At 44.5% G+C, this 25,439-nt stretch overlaps 1 protein-coding gene across 1 annotated transcript in view; it reads left to right on the top strand.

Moving 5' to 3' along the window:
• Positions 1–25,439, top strand: part of LOC141108105 (UDP-N-acetylglucosamine transferase subunit ALG13-like) — a 443,195-nt gene that overhangs the window by 372,561 nt on the left and 45,195 nt on the right. Inside the window, exons 22-23 of the mRNA XM_073599348.1 lie at positions 9,487–9,579; positions 10,716–10,756. Of these exons, the coding sequence (XP_073455449.1) occupies positions 9,487–9,579; positions 10,716–10,756 (134 nt within the window). The remainder of the gene's footprint in view (positions 1–9,486; positions 9,580–10,715; positions 10,757–25,439) is intronic.

Raw genomic sequence — 25,439 nt, 5'->3', positions numbered from 1 at the left:
CACACAGTGGCCCTGTTCCTTGTCTTCTGGGGTCCCTCAGCGGCTGTCTTAGCTCCTCCCCACATCAGATAACCCCCTGGAAGAAGCTCTCTCCCAGGTGGGTTACCTTGCGGGCGCACTCCTGAGTCTAGCATTCGGCGTCCATAGACACCGAATGCAGGACTCAGCACCGCCCCCCGTGGCTGTGTCATTGGATTTGATTGACAGCAGCGGAAGCCAATGGCTGCGCTGCTATCTATCTATCCAATCAACAGCCGAGAACCCCCTAGCAGAGAGAAGGCTCGTCCCCGTGGGTCAAGTTCGAGGGAGGGTTAAGGTAAGTAAAACTGGTCACTGACGGGTGTTTTTTTCACCTTAATGTATAGGATGCATTACCTTTACAACCCCTTTAACCGGTCTTGTGGGGACCAAATACCATCTTGTCATGTCTTTTAGATTAGCTTCAGCCAGTGCTATGTTCAGAATGCCTTTGGTGGCCCTGAGTGCATTCCTATTCCATTCCTCGAGATCCCACTCTTGAGCTAGATCTTTTTCCCAAGCTGATCTATAGGGGGTCATAGTCTGGGTTGATGAGAGTGCGCTGTAAATCACTGACCCCCCCCCCCCCTCTGCTCCATGGCTTGACCACACCAGTGTTCATAGGGTGTGAAAGTAGGTGGGTTAGGTTTTGAATACCAGAGTTTATGAAGAAAATGGGAAATTTGAGAACCTAAAGTTCTCAGAACTCACCATCTTGAGCTTAATAGCACAATATCCTTTGGATATTGGGCCCGATGGGAGGAAAAAATTACCGATTCGGTATAGCCCTTTATTCAGCCACCATTTGATAGCTTGAATGTCTATTCCAGGGGTGAATTGTGAGTTCCTGAACATATGGGCTAATGGCCCGGAGAGGGGATACTAGTAGTGTATGAGTTCTGAGTAAGGATGAGCTCCGGTGTGTTCGCACACCCCAAGTGCAGAGCCCACCAGGAAGTCGGCACTGCGCTGCGCTAATCACAGGCAGTGAGACATTATCCCGATGCGCGGCTGCAGAGATCGGGAAATGTCTCACTGCCTGTGATTAGCGCAGTGCAGTGCCGACTTCCTGGAGGGCTCTGCACGTGGGGTGTGTGAATTCACTGGACCTCATCCTTAGTTCTGAGGGAGTTCCATAAAGCGAAAGAGTGGGAGAGGTTCGGGGAGAGGATTGAGGGTCGTAGCCTCCCTTACGGTATTCCCGAGTGTGGCTCGGGGTTAAATTTCAGCACCATTAGCGGTAACCCCGAGCCACACTCAGGATTACATCTCAGGATCCTGGTGCAGTATACTTACCTTGTCCCCAGGATCCTGCGATGTAACCCCCCCCCCCCCCCCGTTGTGTCTGCGGGCTCTGTCCTCCTCCGAAGCCTCTCTGTGCCAGGCTCCGTTCCCTGCGAGCGTCGCGATGCACGGGGGCGGAGCCGGATAGTAAATTCAAAAAAATTTTAAAATCATAACCCATACAGTACTGTAATCTTACAGATTACAGTACTGTATGAAATTATTTCACATCCCTTTTGGCCCATGCCCTGCATGCAGTTTTATATTATATATACTGTTCTTTCTGCCTGGAAACTGGAGATTGTCCATAGCAACCAAAAAGTGTCCCTTTATGTCAAAAGTGGCTTTAGACCAGCTAGAAAACAGCGATGGTAAATTAGAACACTTGCAGAATTGAGTGATAGTGAATCGTGGGGAAATGTATTACTATTATATATATATATTTTTTTAATTATTTATTATATTATAATTTATGATTTTGTGTTTCAAACTTCATCATACCCGGGATCTCTACTAGACTCTTGGTGTACAGATCTAAGTGTGTTATTGCTAAGAATTACAGGCCTACAGTATAAAACGCCAAATTTCTATGCAAAATATTTGTACCGCTTTGAGACGCAAAAATCTGAAATAATCATACTGCCAGGGAGGTTAATTGAGGAGGACACCAGAGTAAGTAGTCTAAGGTATGGCATGGGACAGCCTGCCTTTCCATACCTATCCAGTCAGGACGACCTCAACGCATGTATATTGCAGAGATTTGGGCCAACTGAGCAGCCTGATAGTACCAATAGAGATTAGTCAATCCGAGGCCACCTTATTTACGGGAACGGAAGAGCACCGCCCTGGACAAACTGTGTCCTTTCGAACCCCAGAGGAAATTAATGATTTTGGTCTGTAGGCATCTCAGATGGTCTTTTGAGATTGGAATGGGCAAAGATCTAAAGAATTAGAGGGAGAAGGGTCCTTTTGAATTTATCCGTCCTAGCCAGGACAGGTCCAGAAGGACCCACTGAGCGAGTTCGGATTCAAATTTTTTCATCAAGGAGGAATAATTTGTTTCATGGAGCCGATCTATTCTGGGGCTAGATTGATTCCTAGATATGGGATTGTTGTCACTACAAGAGAACCCAAATTGTCCCAGAAGAGTTGTGACCAGTGGATGTGGTAGGTTGATATTTAGAGCTTGCCATTTAGTAAAGTTTTCCCCGAGGCCCAAAGCCTTGGCAAAGATCTCTAAAATGTGGCATATATTAGGGAGAGAGGTCAAAGGGGAAGATACAAAGAGAGATCATCTGTAAATAGAGCACACTTATGGGTTTGAGGTCCGCAACTGATTCCGTGTATATCTGGATGTTTCCTGATTGCTATAGCTAAAGATTCTGGCGATGGCAAAAATCAATGGGGAGAGGGGACAACCCTGCCTTGTGCCTCTTGAGATACTGAAAGATTCCGAGTAATAACCCTACAGATGTATCTGAGCTACCAGGTTTGAGTACAACGTGCCAATGATGTTTAAAAAGAACTCGCCAAAGCCCCATTGTTTTAAGATGGCAAATATGTAGGGCCATGAGACAGAATCAAAAGCTTTCTGAATATCTAAAGAAATCGGCATTCCTGAGCTTGACCATCATCCCAGCGTGAGTTCAGCAAAGAGATATCACTTGCCTTGCGGATCTGGTCTGGCCCCTGTCCTCCCAGGAATGAAACCCACTTGATCTTTATGTATATAAAGACCTGTGAAGGAAGAGATACGATCTGCAAGGATTTTAGTCAGCATCTTAAAGAGGAGGGCCTATCAAAAAGAAAAAAAATTTAAAAGTCAGCAGCTACAAATACTGCAGCTGCTGACTTTTAATTGGACACTTACCTGTCCCAGGGTCCAGCGATGCGGGGGATCAAAGCCCTGCTTGTCTCACCCTCCATTCAGCGGCGCCGGCATTGCAACTGTGGGCGCCGGGCTGTGGCTTCACAGCCTGGCACCCACTGCGCATGCGTGAGCAGCACTGCGCTCCGTGATTGGCCGCTCAGTCACCTGGGACCTGTAATGGGTCCCAGATGATTGACAGGAGGGAGGGAGCAGAGCTGAGCCCTTCCTGTGCCGAGGGGGAAGTGATGTCACCAGCCCAGGCACTGGAAGAGGCAGACTACGAGGGACCCCCTAACAACAGTCATTTAGAGGTAAGTAAAAAAAAAAAAAATATCCAAATGTTTTTTTTTTGTTTTTTTAGGGTGGAACACCACTTTAAGGTCACTGTTTATAAGGGAGATCGGGTGATAGTTACTTACTTACTGAGCTTGTATCTTTCCCTGGTTTAGGTATAACCAAAATATAGGCAGAGTTAAGGGATCCATCTAGGGGGGCACAACATCGCAAGGCATTAAAGAAGTGGGCTAGATCAGGTGAAAGTGTGTTAGAGAAAGTCTTATAGTAAAGGATTGAGAACCCATCTGGGGCAGAGAAGCTTTTTACATTTTTCATCACTGGTGACACTTCCTCCGCAGAGATTGACTGTTCTAGTTTGTTGGTCCTCCAATTTGGGGACTTGGATCGAGTCAATCGATCCAGGTCATCTTGAGATGGATTTGTACGTGGGTTGTAAAGTTTTTGGTAAAATTCCTTAAAGGCTTCTAAAACTTGTGCGTTTTGGGATAATGTGTCGCCTGCTATCCTAATTTTGGGTAATGTGTAAGATCGTAGTTTAGGAGATAGTCTACTCACCAACGCAGTCCCCAATTTGTCTCTTTGGTAAAAATAAAGTGCCCCACTCCAGCGCAAACTTTTCTCTGCGCAGTTGGTAAGTGCCAGATTGAGAGCCACCCTAGCTGCATCGATTTGCGATATGAAAGCTGATTTGGGTTCTGATTTTATTCGTCCAAATTGGTCCATAAACCATAGCAGGAAGCAAGAAGAAAAAATGGTCGAAAGTCAGCCCTGAAGGTGGGAAAGAAGAAAAAACTCCTCTACCAGAGAGAAGGTGATCCTGTACTGAAAAGTCAGAAGATCCAGGTTTCCAAGACAGGAGGAGGGGAATGAGTACCGAGCTCCCCTAGGTATAGCTGAACTAGTATTAGGCTCTAGGCCTAACTAAATCTATTGGAACCCCAGAATACCTGTTCTCGACAAATTTGTGGTAGTAATAGCCTTACATTAAACAATATATAAACAGAAGTCGCGGAAAACGAGACCCAGGCACTGTAAGGAGGGAGGGGAAATGGAGGCAATACGGAGAGAAAATGGAAAGGTGAGACTTGTCAGGGACTGGGGATATGAAGGGGAAAGTAGGTGAGAGAAAATGAGGTACCTTTTTATGAATGTGCAATGTTGTGGGAAAAACAGGCCTTTGGCAGAACGAGAGATATGTGAGAGCATGTCACAGGGAAAATGGTCTAGTCAGGTATTTAAGAGCAGCAGCCCTGGTAGAAAACACTACCTGATAGAGCTCAGATATCCTAGCTCTCCCAAGATCAAGAATCGGCCCCCCTACACAAAAAGGAGATGATGCCTGAAGACGGACGGGGCCAGGCCATCAGTTGGTGCTACAAGAACATTGGGAAATAATTGAAATAAACCAAAAACGTATAAATGGAACCTTGTCAACTTAATGAGTTAAATTATACTTAAGTAACCGTGTAACCAGCAGCTATGAGAACAGTTAAACAGATCCGAAGAGATCAGAGAAAGTGATGGATTTTCCATATAAAAAAACTGAGCAATCCAGCAAAGTTCTTTGGAGCTTCTTTCAGGGAGGACGGCCATCCTTGGGCTTCTTAGTCTTGGACTTTTGCCAAAGTGGCCAAACTGTCGTTTGGAGGTTCCTGATGCTGAACTAGGAGGAGTGGGGGTTCCTGCAAGATCAACTTTAGTTTCAGCAGCAAGTTCTCACCCTCTTTAAATGTGGCAAAGGTGTATTTCTTCCTGTATTCAAATTTCAAGCCTAATGGAAAAAGCCACCAGTACTTTATCTCTTTCTGTGAAAGGGTGGCCAGTAATGGTTTGAAGGATCTCCATCTCTGGATCTTGGCAGGCGATAAGTCAGTAAAGATCTGAATAGTGTGATCTTGAAAAGATAGGCAATGCAAGAGCTCTCCGCATTACTTCCTCCTTGACGTTATAAAAATGCGGTTTAACAATCACATCCTGTGGCATGCCATCCGTACGTGGAGGCTTGAGAGCTCTATCAGCCCGATCAAGTTGTAGCCTGCGTGGTTGTATGTCTGGGATTAGTTCCTTGATCAACAATTGAACAGCCTCAGGAACATCTTTTAATTACTTCATGCATGCCCCTGATCCTGAAATTCTATCTTGTACTTCTGTTTTCAAGATCATTGATTTTCAAAAGGGCAGACTCCAGTTGGTTTTGGAGGTCTCGTATGTGATCAGAGTTTTGGTTGGAATGGTACTTTCAGGGGAAGCTATACAAGCACACGGTACAGGTGCTGCCCCCCTATGCAGTTTTAGTGGTCAGGGGAAGATATACAGGCACACGCTGCAGGTGTTGCCCCCCCCGTGGATTTATGCAGTTATAAGCTGTGAATGTTCTCCATGCAAATGTAAGGTTTTTGAATTGGCTGTAACTACTATCCGGTGTGAAGGTGACTACTGATATCCATGCAGCTAGCGCTTTACTCGTATCTAATGATGATAAAGTGTACCATATAAGCTTTCATTTGCCCCTAAAGGCCAAACCACCCTATGTGAGATATATATTCCAAGTTTGGACCCTGGCTCTGGCTATTTTGATGCTGCCTATCCAGGGGAAGTCCTGTGTAGATAGTAGCATATGTCCTGATCAGTGAGACCCGTTTCTATACCCCCAATGTTTGTCCTGAAGAAGCGATCCAGCAAAACGCGTTGACGCACAGGGGCTCCCGCATGTTTTGATGCCATACTGTTGAAACATAATTTCTCTCTTTTTGGGTATATGTAACCTCTGTCTTTTATGGTCATTGCGTGGCCGTCAATGGTCGATACCTTTCTACCATTTTATATTATTTATGTCAATGTATTTGTGTTGAATAAAACTATATTTTTTAAGATGATATGATGTTCCAATCTGCTTCCAAAGTCCGACCTAGAGGGTTCTTTTTCCTTATGCTCGATCGCTTCCATGCAGGAACCCAAGTTTTGTAGATCAGCTTTAATGTCCCCAGTGATCTTGGAAGCCATATTGTTAAGGCCGCGGTCAAGTAGATTGGCAAATTTAGCAAACATTGCTGAGACTTGCTTTTGTTTGCTGATACCCCTGTGGATTGGGCCATGTTACGGGGCTAGGAAGTGCCTGCATCCATAGGGGAACATGAGAGGTCTGCCAGCGTGCGTTCAATGAGGGAGTCTGGGGATACAGGGCCCATGAGGAGTACTCGCACATGATCCTGGGGTCAGGCACATTGTGGGCGACGCCATCTGCAGTAGCTGCAGGCAGGTCTGTGAGAGGCTGGATGTTGTCCGGCATCTTGGGAGCTGCTGCCTGACTTTAGCTCAGAAGGTCCCGGCGTGCTGTCCCTGCCATCATAGGGAAGACCGGAGGGTTCTCCCCTAGGTCTGGCTGCTGCTGGCTTTGAGTCTTGCAGGATTATACCATCCGCAGGAGGCGTCGGTCGTGGCAGAATGGAGCTCCCGAGTCAAGCGGCCAAATCGGGAGCCGCTGCGCATGTGCCTGGGCAAGCATTTTTTTAATGAATGAAATAGATTCAATTAATGTGTATTGTGATTATCTGATTTGCCACAGCTACACATGGTACAGATTGGCTGGGATTGGCCCTGTCTGTACCATGTGATCAGAGATCAACACAATAGTATACAATGAATGGCATGAATCAATTGTTTACAATTGTCAGTTGATCTACTGAGATCACAGTGATCACATGGGGCCAACAGCAGGCCGGTACACTGATCTGTCATCTGCTGTGTCCGGTGAACGCAACGGGTGAAAGATCGTGCCAGAGCTTGGCCCGTTCTGGGGAGGACATCATATGATCCCCCACCCAGAACAATGAGCATCCGGTTTATAATGGCCTGGGTGGGAAGCAGTTAAACCCAGTTTAGGCTTCTCAAGCCAATTTTGGTTGGGGTGGACTTTAAATATGGAAATGGTTTTTAATTTTCAGCAATGCTGGCCTAATCTGTTGCAATAAAGGTAGAATGCACAGTGCTGGCATTTCTCTCTGCACTTCAATGTAATTGAATGGAACTGTCCATATTGGGTTTAGCTGTGCAGAAGCCCTGGTTCACACTGACAGCGGGAATGAAATTGTGCGAGTTCAGCTGAACTCTCATGATTTCATTCCTGCATGTCAATCCCAACTTTGGGGGCGATTTTCAGAGACCTCTCTGCGGGTTGCTGCACTCAATTGAAATCGCATTCCAAAGTCGCCAAAAGTAGTACAGAAACTAAACCAATTTGGATGGTGCCATTGCCGGCAATTCCCACCAATTTGATTATGTCTAATCGCTCCAATGTGAAACAGGGTGAAATCTAAGCTATGGGGAAAAGTTGTTTTAACATAAGGATCACGATTTCAAAATGGAAATAAGATGTCTGGCTAATACACATGTGCAGCCAGTGCCTGACCCATTATATAAACTATATAAAGGTTATGCAAAATAAATATCTATCATTCTTGTGTAGAGATTGCTATAAAGTTGAATTGGCTAGATTTAAAAATATTTGTAAATGATGACAAAAAAAAAAAAAATTTCATAAAGATTTAGATATTGAGAGATGGAGTATACTCTACAGTATTTACAGTATGTATATGCATAATTGGCCAATAATTGCAAACCTACAGTATATATTATAGAAACTTCAGCTGAAGTTGTTAGGAAGACATTACTGTTGTTCAATTATTCCTGATACTAAATATTTATCATGATGTGTAAAGGAAAGTGTAAAAAAAAAAAACATTCTTAAGGCTCCATTCACACTTGTGCTAGACTTGTCGTGTGACTTTGGACCCCAAAGTTGCATGACAAGTCACACCCCATGTTTCCCTACGATAACCATTCATATCTGTGTGACTTCAAGTTGCAGCAACTTCAAGTAGTTCCTGGACTTCTTTGGTCTGACCGTCATGCAACTTGAGGTCCATAGACCTCAATGTAAACCCTCAGGTTGCATGAAAGTCGCACTTGCTTGATATAGATGCGACTTGTGAAAAGAATGCCGGCAATGAAAAAAAATTTGTGGGATCCCCCCCAATGCATATCAGACCCCCCTCCTAAACCATACCTGGCCACATGCCCTCAACATGAAAGGGGGTGCTTTGGGGCAGGCGGGGGCTTTACTCTCCCCCCGACCCCCCCAAAGCACCTTGTCCCCATGTTGATGGGGACAAGGGCCTCTTCCCCGACAAACCTGTCTGGTGGTTGTGGGAGGGGGGTCCACAGGTAAGGGGCTTATTGGAATCTGGCAGCCCCGTTTAACATGGGAGGGCCGCAGATCCCCCCCCCCCAATGTGAATGAGTATGTGGTACATGGTACTCATTTACCAAAAAAGTGTAGTGTAAAAAATGACAGACTTTTTTACAATTTTTCTTTATTATAAAAAGAAAAATCCCCTGATGTAGATTTGTCATCAATCGCGGCATTCTTTTTTTTTTTTTTTTTTTTTACATTCAGCTGTCTGTGGGGAAGACCGCAAATGAGTCATCGGTTGTTAAAGATGCGGCAGCCGGCTTCCTGGGCCCGCTCCTTAACAACCAGCTATTCTTTACACAGAGTTCAAATCAGTTGATCAAATTTTGACCGATGTAAGTTCAAATCATTCTGAAAGTTTGGAATGCAAAAGTAAAGTAACCAAACAAAACTAAACCTATTTTTAGTTCTGCACATGTCTAACGACTTTGCAGAGCACAAACAAAACAATCATGTTGGTCAAAGTCATTACAAAGTCGCACTCATCCAAAGTTGCATCAAGTCGCAGGGTAAAGTTGCACAAGTGATAATGGACTGAAATAACTATTACTATAGCAGTAACCAGTGATTTGAGGTGACATTTTTGGGACAGGTTCAAGAAGGGGAACGACATCCAATGATATAGGTGAACTTACTGGGATAAAAATGCTCATGAAGGAATTCCGTAACCGTAATTTGATTACCTTGGAAAAGCTGGTAATGTTTTGATTTCAACATCTCAATACATGACATTTATATTTGCCATGTGCATTCACATTTTTAATAGCTCCCCCTGGATCTGGTGAGATAGGAGACTGCACAGGTCCTCTTCCACCTCCTCCTTATTCCTGTGACCCAAATGGAAACGATCTGCCAAGAGGTAAGTGGGAAAAGCTATATTTACACATCACATGCTTGAATACGGTTAACATTTTTTTGTATCATTTTTAGAATGACCTGCAAGTTCAGGTTACTAGAAGCTGCTTGGATTTGCCTGTTCTTATAAATGGGCTGTTTTATAATTTTCTATTGTTTAACTATAAAACAGAGCCAACTAATGTTAAGTGGTTGTAAACCCTTACATATACCCAGTGAAGTGACTGGCCTCAGGAGATACAGAGAGGAAACAAATCCTACATAAGTTGTACCTGTTTATCTGCAGTCTTTTCTTCTCTACAGCTGTTCAGAAATGCAAAATTTATACAGCTTCTCTGAGCTTTCAGAAGACAGGGGCGAGAAGCTGAAGTTTCAATCTGCAGAGCTCAGTGAGGAGAGCTGCTTGGAAGGAAGGGACACCACCTCCTTCACATAGCACACCGGAACAGAGCTAAAGTTGTCAATCACAGGCTCTGTGCTGAGCTCCCACCATCACCTTTTTACCTCTTGGTGTCAGAAAAGACTGTCAGACTCATGCAGGAGACAGAAATTACACTTTGGCTCTGGATTGAGACAAGTTCACAGTCTAAATAAAAGGATGTGCTTTGTTCATTTTTTATGTCAGAGGTTTATAACCACTTCAAGTTTAATCTTTCCTTTTACATCATTACAGCAGCAAGTATGTTCATATAACATGACTGAAAATCTTTTGTTCATAAACTGTTTTAGAAAATTTTTTACAAATTAAAAATTTGGAACAGCTTGGGAAATTTTATTCTAACAGAGCAGCTAACATCTCTTGTGATAGACTGCAATAGATGCATCATGCTGCATCTAATACTAATATGAAATGCTACGCAATCGTGTATTTCAGTAATTAATCTGTTCTTGAACAGTGACACAATTGGGCTGTACTTCAGAACTGCATTGGCACTTTATCTTTTACCTTCCACAGATTTGATTAATTTAAGGAGATTGTTTAGCCACCCTCTTCAAGTTAAACCACATAAAATTAATCTCTCAACAGCTAAAAATCATTTGAATAAGAACTAAATATAGATCTAGATTCGATTTTTTAAACTTTGTATGTGTGAGGTGTTTACACCTATATTATTATTTTTTTTCTTTTTTTTCTGTCAGACACAAAAGTACTGCAGTATTACTTTAACCTAGGATTACAAGTAAGTAAATCGTAAATCTGTAACAGAAGTGTGTAGAGCATAACTGTTTGGATGGGTGAATTGTATTGCATGGTCTGTTTGCTTTTAAAGAACTGAGCACATAGTAATGCATTAGTGGAAATAATCTAAAGGTTTGTTGAAATTGGTGTTCAGCCCTGTACAACATGAAGAGAGATTCATTTTTTTTTTCTCTATACTAGCGCAGAGCTGCATGCAGGCAGTCCAATTAATTGGATAGACTGCATTGGCTGTACAGACTCCTCCACAGAGCGGAGTTTGACAGGGTGCACAGGGACAAGTGCATGGCCCCGGACACAGAGCTTCTGCATCTGCAACCATACACCTTTCCCAGCGTACCTGTCAAACGCAACTATGCATGCGAGTCTGTAAGGCCAATGCTTGTCCCTTCACTTTAATAGCCTGCCTGAATGCAGCTCAGCGCAAGTACAGAAAAATAAACCGCTCTGCACGCTGTATAGAGCTGAGCGTCCATGTGAACATGTTAAAAATGCACTAGTTACTTTCTACACTTGTACAGTGTAACTACATAAAGTACAATGCTTTAGCAATAGTGTATCCTAGCAGCACTTGGGGAAACTGAAAAGAAAAAATAATGCCGTACACAAAAATAATGGGACTAAGAAGTTGAAAGTGGCCCCTTCCTGTATGGTAAGCACTGGCAACATACAATCTTTCTTGTTTTATTATAAACTCGACCAGGAATTGTTTTTGCTTAGAAACCCTTATAGTTGTAGTTCAATTTTATAAGCTGTCTTTCATTTTTGTTTTTGCTGCCAAAGTAGTAGTAGGAACTATTGTTCTAAATTGAATGAAACCTCACATGAAAAAAAGAGATACAAATAGAAAAGCTGCTAGCAGTCTGAGATATTAAACATAGCTCAAAAATTCTTATACTGATGGAAAATATGCACTGCGCTAGAGTGAACACAATATACTGTATTATCTCTAGAGTGTGAGATGTATATAAAAAATCATTTTTTATGAATAAACAACCAATAAATTAATGCAAATTCAAATCTGGTATATAAGTGAATGAATACCAAAAAACAATTACAGTGAATCCATACAAATAAAACATGTAAAGTGCAATGTGCATAGAAATAAATATATACTATATTGCCGAATATATAAGTGCATAAACAATTGTAAAAGTGCTTAGTGCTCTATAATCATGAAGGATGTCCTAGTACATGATCCCAAAGAAGTGGCTGGTCTGAACACGAGCAGAGGAGTTCGGTGATCGGGACACAGCACTGAAGCTGCTGGCAGTATCGCACTATATAGTTTCTCTTTTGTTCATTTCCACGAAGCTGCATTGAACCAAGCTGGAGATTAACGACTGGTAAATCAGTGCTGAGCCCGGGGGTGGCTCCAAAGCGTGTTTGGACTCAGTGTAGTAGCAGCTGGGTCACACGCTCTGAGTTGAGCACATTAACCAAGGGGGGCCACTGAAGTGCACCGTAGTATGGTTTGCAGCACTGGAGAGTTATGAGCATGTTGGATTACATCATACATGGACACTGTTTATACGCACTAATTGGATGCTGCTATATGGGACTTTTCACATATCACTTTGGGATCATGTACTAGGACATCCTTCATGATCATTATAGAGCACTAAGCACTTTCACAATTGTTTATGCACTTATATATTCGGCAGTATAGAATATATATATTTCTATGCGCATTGCACTTTACATGTTTTATTTGTATGGATTCACTGTAATTGTTTTTTGGTATTCATTCACTTATATACCAGATTTGAATTTGCATTAATTTATTGGTTGTTTATTCATAAAAAATGATTTTTTATATACATCTCACACTCTAGAGATAATACAGTATATTGTGTTCATTCTAGCGCAGCGCATATTTTCCATCATTGTTAGCGTGCAGCTGGGCATTGGTGTACTTTTGACATTGGCCCATTGTGGCTCACAAGACTTTCTTGATTTTGTAAAAATTCTTATACGCCTGATGTGCGCTAATCACACACCTATGAACACTTTGAGCATGATTACCATACATAATAAACACCATTATGTCAAACGTTTACAAACCACTCTCGTGCGAACCTTTGCAGTGCCCAGGGTGCGCTGCTCGGATGGCACGTATTCCCAAAACCCTTGTAAAGTGTATATGGAGGCTCCTTTCACGTCAAAGGAGATTATAGCTTCCATTAAATCCACAAGGACGGGTTCTGCTGCGGGACCGGAAGGCTTTCTGGCTCTCCTACTATCACAAGTTTCAGGACTTTTTGCTTCTTCACTTGGTTCGGTATTTTATTGCTATATGGCAGTGGTCTCCAAACTGCGGCCCCAAGGCTGGATGCGGCTCTTTGCATGCCTTTATCCAGCCCTTGGGAATTCCTCCTACAGATATGAAGCGCTATTCCTCCCACTGATAAGGACGTTGGAGCACTATTCCTCCCACATGATACCAATGATGGGGCAGTATTCCTCCCACTGACACCAATGATGGGGTATTGTTCCTCCCACTGACACCAATGATGGGGCACTATTCCTCCCACTGACACCAATGATGGGGCACTATTCCTTGCACTAATATCAATAATGGGGTATTATTCCTCCCACTGACACCAACCATGGGGCACTATTCCTCCCACTAAAAGCAATGATAGGGTATCAATCTTCCCACTGACACCAACAATGGGGCATTATTCCTATAACACCTTTTTATGGGGCACTATTCCACGTCCTGCTGACTACCGGAACTATAATTTATATTTTTACTCCCCCTGACCTACTGACCACAGTCTGGACCCCCTAAAATCTGAAGGACAGTAAACTGGACCTTTGTTTAAAAAGTTTGGGGACCCCTGCTCTATGAGATGGGGCTGCCATAGACCCCACCGCCCATATGGCATATATATCTGTTATTCCAAAGCCCAAAAAGGATACGGAGAGGTTGAAGACTACCGGCCCATTTCAGTTATAGATAAAGACCTTAAACTGTTTATCAACGTATTGGCTAATAGACTGTCATTCTTTTATCAGTTTTTATGTACATAGAGATCGGGTGGGCTTCATCCTGGGTCGCCAGGGGCCGAATCAGATTAGAAGAGCAGTGAAAATTCACGCTTCTGCCATCGGGATGGGCTGGGGGCATCTCTAAAGAGAATCCTCCTGTCCTTAGATTTGCAGAAAGATTTTTATTCATTGTCTTGGACTTGCATGTTTCAGGTCTTAAAGACCTGGGTCTTTGGTCCTCTCTTCTTGCGTATCCTGGGATCACTCTCTCGCCCACAAGCCAGGGTTAAATTGTTAGGATACCATTCTGATCCCATCACCATTGAGTGCGGTACGCAACAGGGGTGCCAGCTATCCCCACTGCTCTTCGCTTTTGCGTTCTAAACTGTACCCGTGGTGATACGGAATGACCGGAATATTAAAGCAGTGCTATGTGGTCCCCATACACATAAATGTGCGTTATTTGCAGATGATATGCTATTACCTCTCCTTACCTCACTCCCGAACATTCTTCAGACTCTACATGACTTTAGTAAGATCTCTGGGCTCAGAGTGAACGAGAAAAAATCTTCTGCAATGAATATTAATGTTCCTGACTCGCTACACTCACTTATACGGGAATCCTTCCACTTTTAATGGCACAAGGTATCTCTTCCATTGGGGATTAATCTCATCGTCATGAGGTCATCATATTATCCTTCCTGTTTTAGGCGCCTAGAACTACTTTCTAGTTGGGCCCTGTATGATATCACGTGACTAAGTACAATTCATGCAATCAAAATGACCCTTTTGCCTAAACTTTCATATTTATTCAGGTCTTTAGCGGTAAGGGTCTCTAGGTCGGACCTTTTTCCGCTTTAAGGGTAAAGTGTTAAAATTTATATGGGGCACTAAATGCCATAGATTGACTCCCTCCACTTTCTTTGCTCCCCAATCAAGAGGGGATCTTGGTTCCCGATTTCTACGCCTACTATAAGACAGCGCAAGTAATGCTACTGTTGACTGTTTACTCTAGCCAAAAGAGACCACGCTGGGTTTTAATGGAATGTCATGCTATTTCGTCCTTCACAATTGATTTCCTCCTGTGGCGCCCCCTCAAAGAAAGACCCTTAATCCAGTTGCTCATGCTATCCCACTCTTTTGCTATATAGGATCGATTGCGTTCTAGTGCTTTGCTGACCTCCATGTTTACCCCTCTAGCTCATATTTTTCATAACCCTGATTTTTCTCCTGGTATGGACATTAGGGCATTCAGGTGGTGGACGGATAAGGGACGAAATCCCATCGGTCACTTTTTTACTCCAAAGCGGTCCCTTTACTCTCTCCCATTGTTCCTCGGTCCTGGAGATGCCTCCAACAGAATGGTTCAGTTTTTATCAAATCGCCCATTTTTTAGTCAGTATGGCCCTCTGGGATCCTCCTGCTCTAACGGCATATGAGCAATGGTGCACTAAAAATCAGGGCTCTAGAGGGGGTATTTCTATGTTCTACGAGTTGCTGCTCAATCCACCTCCATCCACCATACATGCTGCCCTGAGAGAGGGACTTTGACTGTGCTGAGGACCTAGAGTCTTGGTGTTCCAGACTTCAAATTTCCTACAAAGGCATCCTGAAAGTTTCTTTGGTAGAAGCCAGTCTAAAAGTACTGATCAGATGGTATCTAGACCCTGAGGGGCTGTAATTTGTGAGGCTCCATGCTTCACATTTGGTGGGAGCATCCCAAAATCGGGACCTTCTGGATCAGGGTGTTTTTGATGCTCTGGAAAATAACAGGGCTTTCTTTTGAGCAACAAGCCAATCTAGTTTTACTTAATGACTTGCCTCCGGGATGGCCACATCCACTGAAATGCCTAATTTTCTTTCTTCTGCTAGCAGCTAAGATTATTATAGCAGGAGCATGGCAGACACCCTCAGTATCGTCTCAGTATCGTTTAGACGATTGAAACACAAAATCTCTTGGATCATGGTACATGAAAAGATCGCAGGGATTAATAACGATCAAAGTAAGCTATTTTACCAGACCCGGGAGCCTTGGGCGACCTATGTACATGTACCCTTGTCTATGACTCGGGTGGCAAGTGGGGGGAGGGTGTACAAATCTGGGACTCATCTCCTATTACACCAACCTCCTCTCCAACCTAGATCTCTGTGTCTTCTGGATTCTTATTTCTTCAGATTTTTAATTTTTCTTACTTTTTCTTTCTCTTCTCTTCTTGGACCCTTTGTTGTCCCCTTTAAATACTCATTATATGGTCTTTATTGCTGTGATATTAATGGTCACCAGTGGTATTCTGAACCCATCAGGAGTACCTTACAAATGACTTGTTATATAATGCGTTCTGCAGCCGTACTGAGAACCGCAGTCTGCGCTCCCTTGCCTTTTGGGTTCCAATTAATGGTTTTGGGTATTAAATTTAGGCCTTTTATCTTAATGCCTGTATTTTTATAACTACAATCTTATGTTCCAGAATTATACTACGTGTGTTGCACTTGACATTGTGATATAGTTGCCATTTTTAATTTTTTGCTAGAAACTTACTTAGAAAATCCAAACATAATTATGTTATGCCAAGTAGATACCCAACATGTCACTTAAAATTTCACAGGCCAGTGAAATGGCGACAAAGTACAGTACATTAAATTATCCATAGGTGATGGTTTAAAAGTTGGGACTGATGCTGGAATTATTTACACAATCTGACATTTGTGGCGATACCTCATGATTAGTGCAATCCCCATTTACATATGCCTGTGGGGTGTGTGCATTCATATTTACATGTGAGCACAGAGGAGCTTTAAAAATTGTTTTATGGGTTTTGTATTTACATTTATGACTCTACCTTTTATTTTTTTTTATTGAACCTTATTATTATTATTATTTGTTGTAGTGGCAAACAGTTCTAGGAAACCAGAGGGACGACTCTGGACACTGACTTTTCAGGAAAACAAACCTTTTATTGACTAGCGAAGGCTCCCTAAACTAGCGTTCTAAAGAATGAGCCCGTCTATAGGGGGGCGTTCAGTGTATATATTAACAGTTCTGTCACAAATGCATATTTCCTCCAAGGAGAAGACTCCTGGTTTATTTAACCAATCCTACAGATACACATATTAGAACACATTCATTATTCATGACTTATAGAAGCTATCTTACTTCTAGGCTATTCTTAAATGTTATAAATTCCCAACATAAGTTTCACAATTACTGTATGCAGCTAACTTTCTCTTATTTGTCTGTCAAACTGAAATGTAAAACTATGTAAAGTTTTACACACAGCTGGCGGTGTCAGAGTTATCAGAAACTTTGCAATTAGAACCATTTTGTTCATGGCAGCCATTTTGCCTAAACGTAGCCATCTTGGGCTGCTACCACAATATGACCGGCATCCCTTGTAATAGCGTGGGCTGTGACAAATCCTCTTTATGGTTTTCTAGACCTAGACCCCAAATCTCTCCTGCTCTCCAAAACATCTGATCAAATGAAGATCAGTTTGATTAGATGCGTTACAAGGCAGTAACGGCTTGTAAACAAACTGAAGCCAGACGTGAGGAAATTGTCATTTCTGGTGTCGGGGGGGGGGAGACAATGGAAGTTCCCCCCACTCTGTTTAGACATCAGGCTCCCCAGGTGGGACAAGAGTGAGCAGTAAAGGTGGCGACGAGGGGGGGATGGGGGACCCGGAAAAACAATTCCGCTGCCTCTAAAAAATTGTCTGGCTATATAGTCCCTTATTTACTTTTAGCTGCAGCCATAACCCAGATATCACCGCTCCCATCTGAACATGTACAGGTATGTCCTAAGGACCAGTAGTGGTTAATAAGGCTTACGAACTTCAAGGGTGGCAGAAGGTTGAGTCTAGTCTTGTCTTTTCTACAGGTGCGTACCATTTGAATCTCTAAACACGCTACCGCCTGAGGTATGTAGACATACTGCCATTACATCTCAGCTGTACTTCAGTTGCTGCAGTCTATATTTTGAACAGTGGGGGAAACAGTGGATTGACAGAGGGTACAGACCTCTCCATTGGCTTGCATTAAAGTGGTTGTAAACCTCAATCTTGTACTTGTACCTATAGGGAAGCCAATAATAAGGCTTCACTATAGGTAATGTAAATATCTCCTAAACATGCACTGTTTAGGAGATATTTACTATATATGCAGCCAATGACGTTGGTGCATGCGCTCTGAAGGAATGGCCACCCGGGCCATTCCTTCAGAATCCTGTGCTGTAAATGGCAGCACCCACGGGCATGCGTGGGAGTAACATCAAAGCGGCTCCTGCCAGTCACGCAGCCGGAGTCTGCAGTCCCGGAAGGAAGACGTGTGAAGATGGAAGCGGCCTCCAGCATTGCTGGAATGCTTTGTTTTCAGGTAAGTTTCACATAATGTAGCACAATATGGCTTTACCTGCAGGTCTGAAAAAAAAGCATCCAATGGTTTACAACTGCTTTAGGGGCAAGCTGGTGAAGCCAGCCCTTACAGATTTGCTTCAGTGTACCATAATGCAGAATCACACCACACAAATATTTGTGAAAACCTGTCAGGAAAAACAAATGTTAGAAGTTATTGCTGCTTCATGCCTCCCTTCTAACATTTCTAGGTAAAGCAGTATTAAACCCAAAGCAAAAAATTTAATATTGCAGCTAACCAATCATTGGATGTGGTGGCTGCATCAGTTTTTTCATTGGCTTTTTCCCCTTTATAGTCAACTGGTAATCTGGCCAGTAACACAGCACCGGTATTAGTGAGACCCCACTCTGGGTGGAGAACAGGTGACACATAAGGCAGCACTGTTGTCAGTCTGGGGGTGAGGGTAGCGTTAAATATATTAGCAAATTGAAGCCAAACTCCAGTTCACATTTTATAAGCAGTTTCAGCAAACCGTTTTCTTCATCGTACATTATGGGACACAGAGCCTTAAGTAATAACTTAATGGGTTATGGACACTGGAACACCCTAAACAGGAAGTTGCCTCCCTATATAACCCCTCCTCCTACCAGGAGTAACTCAGTTTTTTCGCCAGTGTCTAAGGTGTTGGTCACGAGTGAAGATTTAAACAGCCTCCATAGACCAGATCCATCCAAAGTGCCATTAAGGCCAAGCTGGATAGTACCCGGGCCTTGCTTAAGAAGAATGAGGTTTTGCCTGTAATGCCTTGCCTTGAGGGCTGGACCCCAGGACCCAGGACTTTTTGGTCATGATACATTACCTAACGTTTACCTGAGGGGTGCTATACAGGTCCAAGGCCGTGGACCCCCTATATTAGGGACCCAGTCCTTGAAGGTTTGTTAATGCAGCCCGCCATGATGGGTATAGTTTGGATCTGTCTGTTACAGCAGTATCCTGCAGCGAGGAAAAAGTAAGGGAAGAGGCCTAGGAACTGTAAAAAGTCCACCTATGCTTTTTTCTTACATTACATAAAGTAATGATGTTGTCATGCCTAAAGTCTCCACTAGAGGGAGTAAATGCATACCTTAGTATGTTGCTTCTCAGTAGCTCAGAAGTCCAGCCAAACAGCACGCGTGTGTGTCTCAAAAGCCAAGGGGGATCCTCATTCTGAACATTTCCCCCCTGGGGGAGGGAGGTGCAACTGAAACTTGTATTCCCACCCCCTCTCCTCCCCTCCCCCCCCCCCCCATATCAGGGGGTGCGGTGGCAGCAGCAGCTTTTTATTTCAAAATTTTTTCTATTCCCTACAGTTTTTTTAACTTCCCGCCACCCAGCCCTCCCTTGCCTCTCCTCTCGCTCAAAGAGCGTGTACGGACTAAGGGCTAATTTTAAAAGGACAGAGGGAGGACGTTGATTGACGGAGGGGGCATGGCTTACGGGCACAGTGCTGCGTGCAGGATGTAAGTACATGAGGCACACGGCACAAGCGCTGGGGACAGACACAGGCACTCGTTCTCACAGCTCCAGTGAACTGTCACGTACCTTACAGCGGAGCCCGAAATGATGAGGGTGGCCTCTTGCACAGTTCCGGTCCAAACACCCCTGGTGGTGGATACAGGGAGTGTGAGGGCAATGAAAGGGTGCAGGCAGGAGGCTGGAACTTGGAGATACGGGAACCTCTGCTGAGGAGATGTGGAAACTGACTTGTTCAGCGGGAGCCAGATCAGGATCAGCTGCAGAATCAGGAACAGGCAGCAGTCTGCAGCAGGCTGGCAACGGGGTACCGAATCAGAAGGCAGAACCGTAACCAGGAACAGGCAGAGGTTGGCAACAGACTGGCAGCGGGGTACAGAATCAGAAGGCAGAGCCGTAATCATACGTTTAAGCCAAGGTCAGTATTGCATGTAGAGGCAGGTTCAGCAGGCAGGGGAGATCCAAGAGAATGGTCAGAAGATAGCCGGGTTTTCAGAAACAAGGTCAATCAAGCAGAGCAACACCAGGAACACAGGGACAAGCTGAAGACGATCCAACACTGATGCTAGGCAGACTCTGTTTATATAAGGTGCCGTGTGACAGGATTCGCGACAGCGTATGTGCATGCACGTTAGCGCATCAGCGCGTTGGCACTCGCGGGTGTGCGTTCGCATGGAGGTGCCATTGTGCATGCCCACTCTGGATCTCATTTGTCTCTGGCTACGGTTCCGTGCATGCACATTGGCATTAGCGGAACGAGGGTTGGCAGCTGGTGCACGGAGACGGGTGCTTGCTGTGTGAGTTCTCTGACACTAACACACAGAGTGCTGGGGGCACGTAAGGGATGCATGGCATTTCCAGTACAGGAAACAACAAATTATCAGTGTGGTTAATCCTTACCTGTTTTTTTCTTATCAGGAAGCAGGATGAGTGTGTAATTACACCAATCTCTCCACCGCTCTGATAAACCACTAAAGCTGAACTTTATTGGCATTTTCTTTTGCAAAATTATTTTGCTCAGCGAGTGTGAAGTCACTACATTGTCTTGTTTACTTAAAGTGCCTCTGTTTTTTGTGCTCAGCACTATGGCACCCAAAAATTCCACCCCCAAGCGCTGGGTATTTCAGTTGTGTGTCCACACTGTCATCCTCGCCTGAGTTACCAGATATGGCAAGCCAGGGTGAGTCATTGGGACCAGTTGGTGGTGCAACTGCTTCTCACATTTCAGCCCCTGTATACCTGACTGAAAATGCGTTTTTTACCACCCTGCAGGGCTTAGAAGGAAGATTAGCGACTTTAATCGCATCCGCTATCCAAAAGGATAGGAAGAGTGTTAGATCCCCCTCCCCCACCTTAGACCCCTTATCAAGGGAACAGTGGGTAGAGGATAAGGTGTTACCCTCAGGAGATCAGGAAGAAAGGCAAAACCGATTGCTCCTCGGTGGAGGAAACAATGGTGGATGAACCTTTTTCAGCCTCACAATCTGAGCGATTGCTGGTATAATCTTACACAGATGGTTCGTGCCTCTTTCAAGCTACCTCTAGCAGAGTCAGCTGATAGTTTTGTTTCTTCTTAGGTTCCTTAAAACCTTCACAGCCTTTTATGCGTTTCCTGTACATGCATTATTAGAAAAGCTTATTTATACTGAATGGGATCACCCAGTTAAACATTTTTTCCCTCCAAAGAGATTCACATCCTCCAAAGAGATTCACATCACTCTATCCCATGGAGGAGAAATTCACCAAAAGCTAGAAGCTACCAGCAGTTGACGCTGCAATTTCCAGTGTGAATAACAGCCTAACTTGCCCAGTAGACAATGCACAAATGCTTAAAGATCCAACTGATAAAAGATTGGCATTTCTGTTAAAATCCTCTTTTTCTTTGGCAGGTGCGGTTACTCAGTCTGCAAGTGCAGCAATAGGCATCTGTTAGTCCCTAAGGGACCAGTTTAGACAGGCCCTTAAAGAGGTCCCTGCACACAGGCCCGCTATTTGGCCCAACTACCAAGGGCGCTATGTTTTGTCAGATGCCATGAAAGACTGTATTCACCAGGCGTCCCGCCATGCGCTTGTGCTAGTACACATGCGTACGACCCTGTGGTTAAAAAAAAAAATACATTTGGTCATGCAAAGCACCTTGCAAAAGGCTTCTGACTAGTTTCCCCTTTCATAGGGATCGACTATTTGGGGAGGATTTGGGCAAATACATCCAAATGATTTCTAATGGGAAAGGTACTCCTGGGGAAAAAAAAAGAAGAAAGTATGTGTCCTTTATTTAAACGGACTCCTTCCCCTGCGCCAGGGGCATCCGCTTCTAGGCAGTGGCGATGCCTTCCACCGTCAGACTCTAGAGGAAAGCCTCAGGGTCAAGCCCAGGCCCAGAAAATATTTCAGCCCCTGTATACATGACTGAAAATGCGTTTTCCTCCGCCCTGCAGGGTCTAGAAGGAAAATTAGCGACTTTAATTGCATTCGCTATCCAAAAGAATAGGAAGCGTGTTAGATCCCCCTCCCTCACCTTAGAATCCTTATCAAGGGAACTGTGGGTGGAGGATGAGGGGTTACCCTCAGGTGATCAGGCAGAAAAGCAAACCGATTACTCCTCTGTGGAGGAAACAACGCTAGATGAACCTTTTTCAGCCTCGCAATCTGAGAATTTGCTGGTACACTCTCTTACAGAGATGGTTCGTGCCTCTTCAAGCTACCTCTAGCAGAGTCGGCTGATAGTTCTGTTTCCTCTTTAGGTTCCTTAAAACCTTCACAGCCTTTTCATGCATTTCCTGTACATGCACAGATCCACACAGAAAACCAAGGTTTGGGGTTTCATTCAACAGACCCATTCTAGATCTAAAAGAATCTAAATCAGTTGCTGAAGATCCGCTCCTTTCAATGGAGTCGATCAGGTCAATAGTTTCTATCCTACAAAGAGGAGAACTTCTGGCATCTATCGACATCAGGGATGCATATCCCTATATTTCCCGCTCACCAAAGGTTTCTACGGTTCGAAGTAGAACAGCATTTGTTTGTAGCCTTGCCCTTCGGGCCAGCTACGGCACCCAGGCAGTGTTGAAACAACCAGTTACCTGGAAAGTCTGGGTTGGGTTCTCAACCTAGAGAAGTCTTCCTTAAAACTGCTAAAAAAGCTGGAGTATTTGGGTCTGATCATAGATACAGCCCAGAAAAAGGTGTTCTTGCCTTAGGCAAAAATCAACTCCATAAGAGAGTTGGTGCGGATGGTCAGGGCAAAAGGAGATCCCTTCATTCGCCTTTGGAAAGATGGTGGCTTCATTTGAAGCAGTTCCCTATGCCCAGTTCCATTCGAGACCGTTGCAAAACAGTATTCCATCTGCTTGGAACAAAAGGATCAAAGCTTTAAACTTGCCAATGCGGTTGTCCCCAAGGATGTCCCAAAGCCTCAAATTGGTGGTTACTAACCAAGGAAAATCCTTCAGACCAGTTATCTGGAAAGTAGTAACAACAGATGCCAGCCTTTCAGGCTGGAGAGCAGTACTAGAGAAGACAAATGTCCAGGGACTCAGGCCTGACTCTGCGAACGCTGCAGTTATGCGTTTAGTGTTTTGTAAGTGACAGTGATCGATCGATACTGCAGTTGAGTGGGCTGGGCTGGGCGGCAAAACGCAGGTGCTAGCAGGTATCTGGGCTGATCCCGCTAACCCTGCATTTTTGGGAACCCTAAACTGCTGGGGACGCTAGTATAGATCTGATCAGATCAGATATTGATGCGTTCAGATACTATACCACTAAGGGAGGCGTATGCTGCGTGCGTGGGTGTTAGCGGTACTGGCGTTAATCTGACGCTGCCTGGGGCAACGCATATCACCGCCGGGCGATCAGGGGGCTAAACCTTTATTCGGTAATAAACGACGGGTGCCTTGACACTATAAAAAATAAACGAACGAACCAGCGTCACCCGTAACAGTTATACGGTGATCAGTGGTGAAAGGGTTAACTAGGGGGCAATCAAGGGGTTAAAACATTCATAAGATAGTATAGGGGGGTCCCTGTCGCTATAAAACGCTGACGGTGAACCTAAATATTTACGTCCCTAACTAGCGTCACCAGTGACACTAATACAGCGATCACACAGTAACTGTCACAAACTGACACCATGCAGTGATCAGAAAAAAAAAAAACTGCTTGGTGTCAGTGTGACGGGGGGGGGGGGGGAGTGATCGGGGGGTAAAGGGGGGTGTTATGTGTGCCTGGCATGTTCTACTGGGATGTGTAGTGTTGTGCACTCACATTTCAGTCTTCTCTCCTCGGCGCCGGAACGGAAACTGCCGAGGAGAGATGACATCACATCCTCTGCCTCTGTGTACTACACAGAGGCAGGGGAAGCATCTCATTGGCTGGGAGCGATCGCGAGGGGGGCCACGATCGTATGGCCTCCCCCTCATCTCTGATCGCTGCCAGACCAAAGACGACCGCCTCAGGCACCGGGGGGGTCCGATCGGACTCCCCGCCCGCGGGAAGGCAATCACGTACCAGGTACGTGATTTTGCCTGCCCGTGCCATTCTGCTGACGTATATCCGCGTGAGGCGGTCGTCAAGTGGTTAAAAATGCAACTGTCCAGCTTCCCGGCCCACTCCTTAACAACCTGCTATTTGTCGAAAAACAGCCTGGGGTCATCCGACCCCTAGGCTGTTTTTTGACAAATACCACATGTGATACCGCCAACCCTGGTGGTAATTATCGCATGCTTTTTTTTACTCTCTGGTCCGTTTGAATTGGACTTGAGAGCTTTTTTTTGGTAAATACTAGTGTCGAAGGAAGATCCCCTCTCCCCCCTCCCTGCAATCTTCTGGGACACATCACAGGTCCCAAAAAAATTGCCCGGCCATTCACAACGCGGCTCGTGCCCGGCTGCGAAGCCACAGCCGGGTGCCCACAGTTAGAATGGCGGCGGAGAGGAGCGAGGCTTCATGCGCCCGCATCGCTGGATCGTGGGACAGGTAAGTGTCTGATTTTTGTAGCTGCTGACTTTTAAATGAGTGGAACTCCGCTTTAATTTACCACATACGATAATGTATACAAATGAGAAATATGATACCCTTATTGCATGCGATAAAGCTTTGTGAATTGATCCCAATGACATGAACAGTAAACTAGATCAAGCCCTGATCTGTTTTTGTTTGACTTTTTTTCTCTACAAGAGTCTCCACAAAGATGGTACCATTTTCACCCTAACAGAAAAAGCTACCAGGAGGGACCTCAAACAAGTGATCCCTTTTGATTGGCTTTCATGGTGATCATGTGATTGAGAGCCAGTCTTCCCAGCTCCAGGTTGTTGCTCTGAGATTATGAGCCGTCAGTGACAGCTCAGTCCCCATGCTGGGAGCACGAAATTAAACACGCTTCCAGCAAAAGCAAAGTTATGCATACAACCCACCTCTGTGCTGCCACACATGTCCCATAGGCCCCCTTCCTTTTTGGAAAGTAGACAACCCAAGGAATTTGCTGAGGCATATTGAGTATTTACATTTTTCTCGTACATCACGGGACACAGAGCCTCAGTAATTACTGATGGGTTGTAGGGTATCACTAGGTGATTGGACACTGGTCACACCCTAGACAGGAAGTTCAACCCCCTATATAACCCCCTCCCCTTCCTGGGGATACCTCAGTTTTTACGCCAGTGTCTTAGGTGTTGGTCATGAATAAGATCTGCTGTGCTGCGCTCCAAAGGAATATCCTATACTGGGGCAAGCCATGCAGCCAGATCCATTCAAAGTGTCTTTTCCAGGCCGAATTGGATGGTACCCGGGCCTCGTGTCCGAACAAACGAGGT

This window comes from Aquarana catesbeiana, linkage group LG09, assembly GCF_042186555.1.
Source record: "Aquarana catesbeiana isolate 2022-GZ linkage group LG09, ASM4218655v1, whole genome shotgun sequence".
Lineage (NCBI taxonomy): Eukaryota > Metazoa > Chordata > Amphibia > Anura > Ranidae > Aquarana > Aquarana catesbeiana.
Note: the sequence above shows the minus strand (reverse complement) of the source record. Positions and strands in the feature narration are given on the sequence as shown.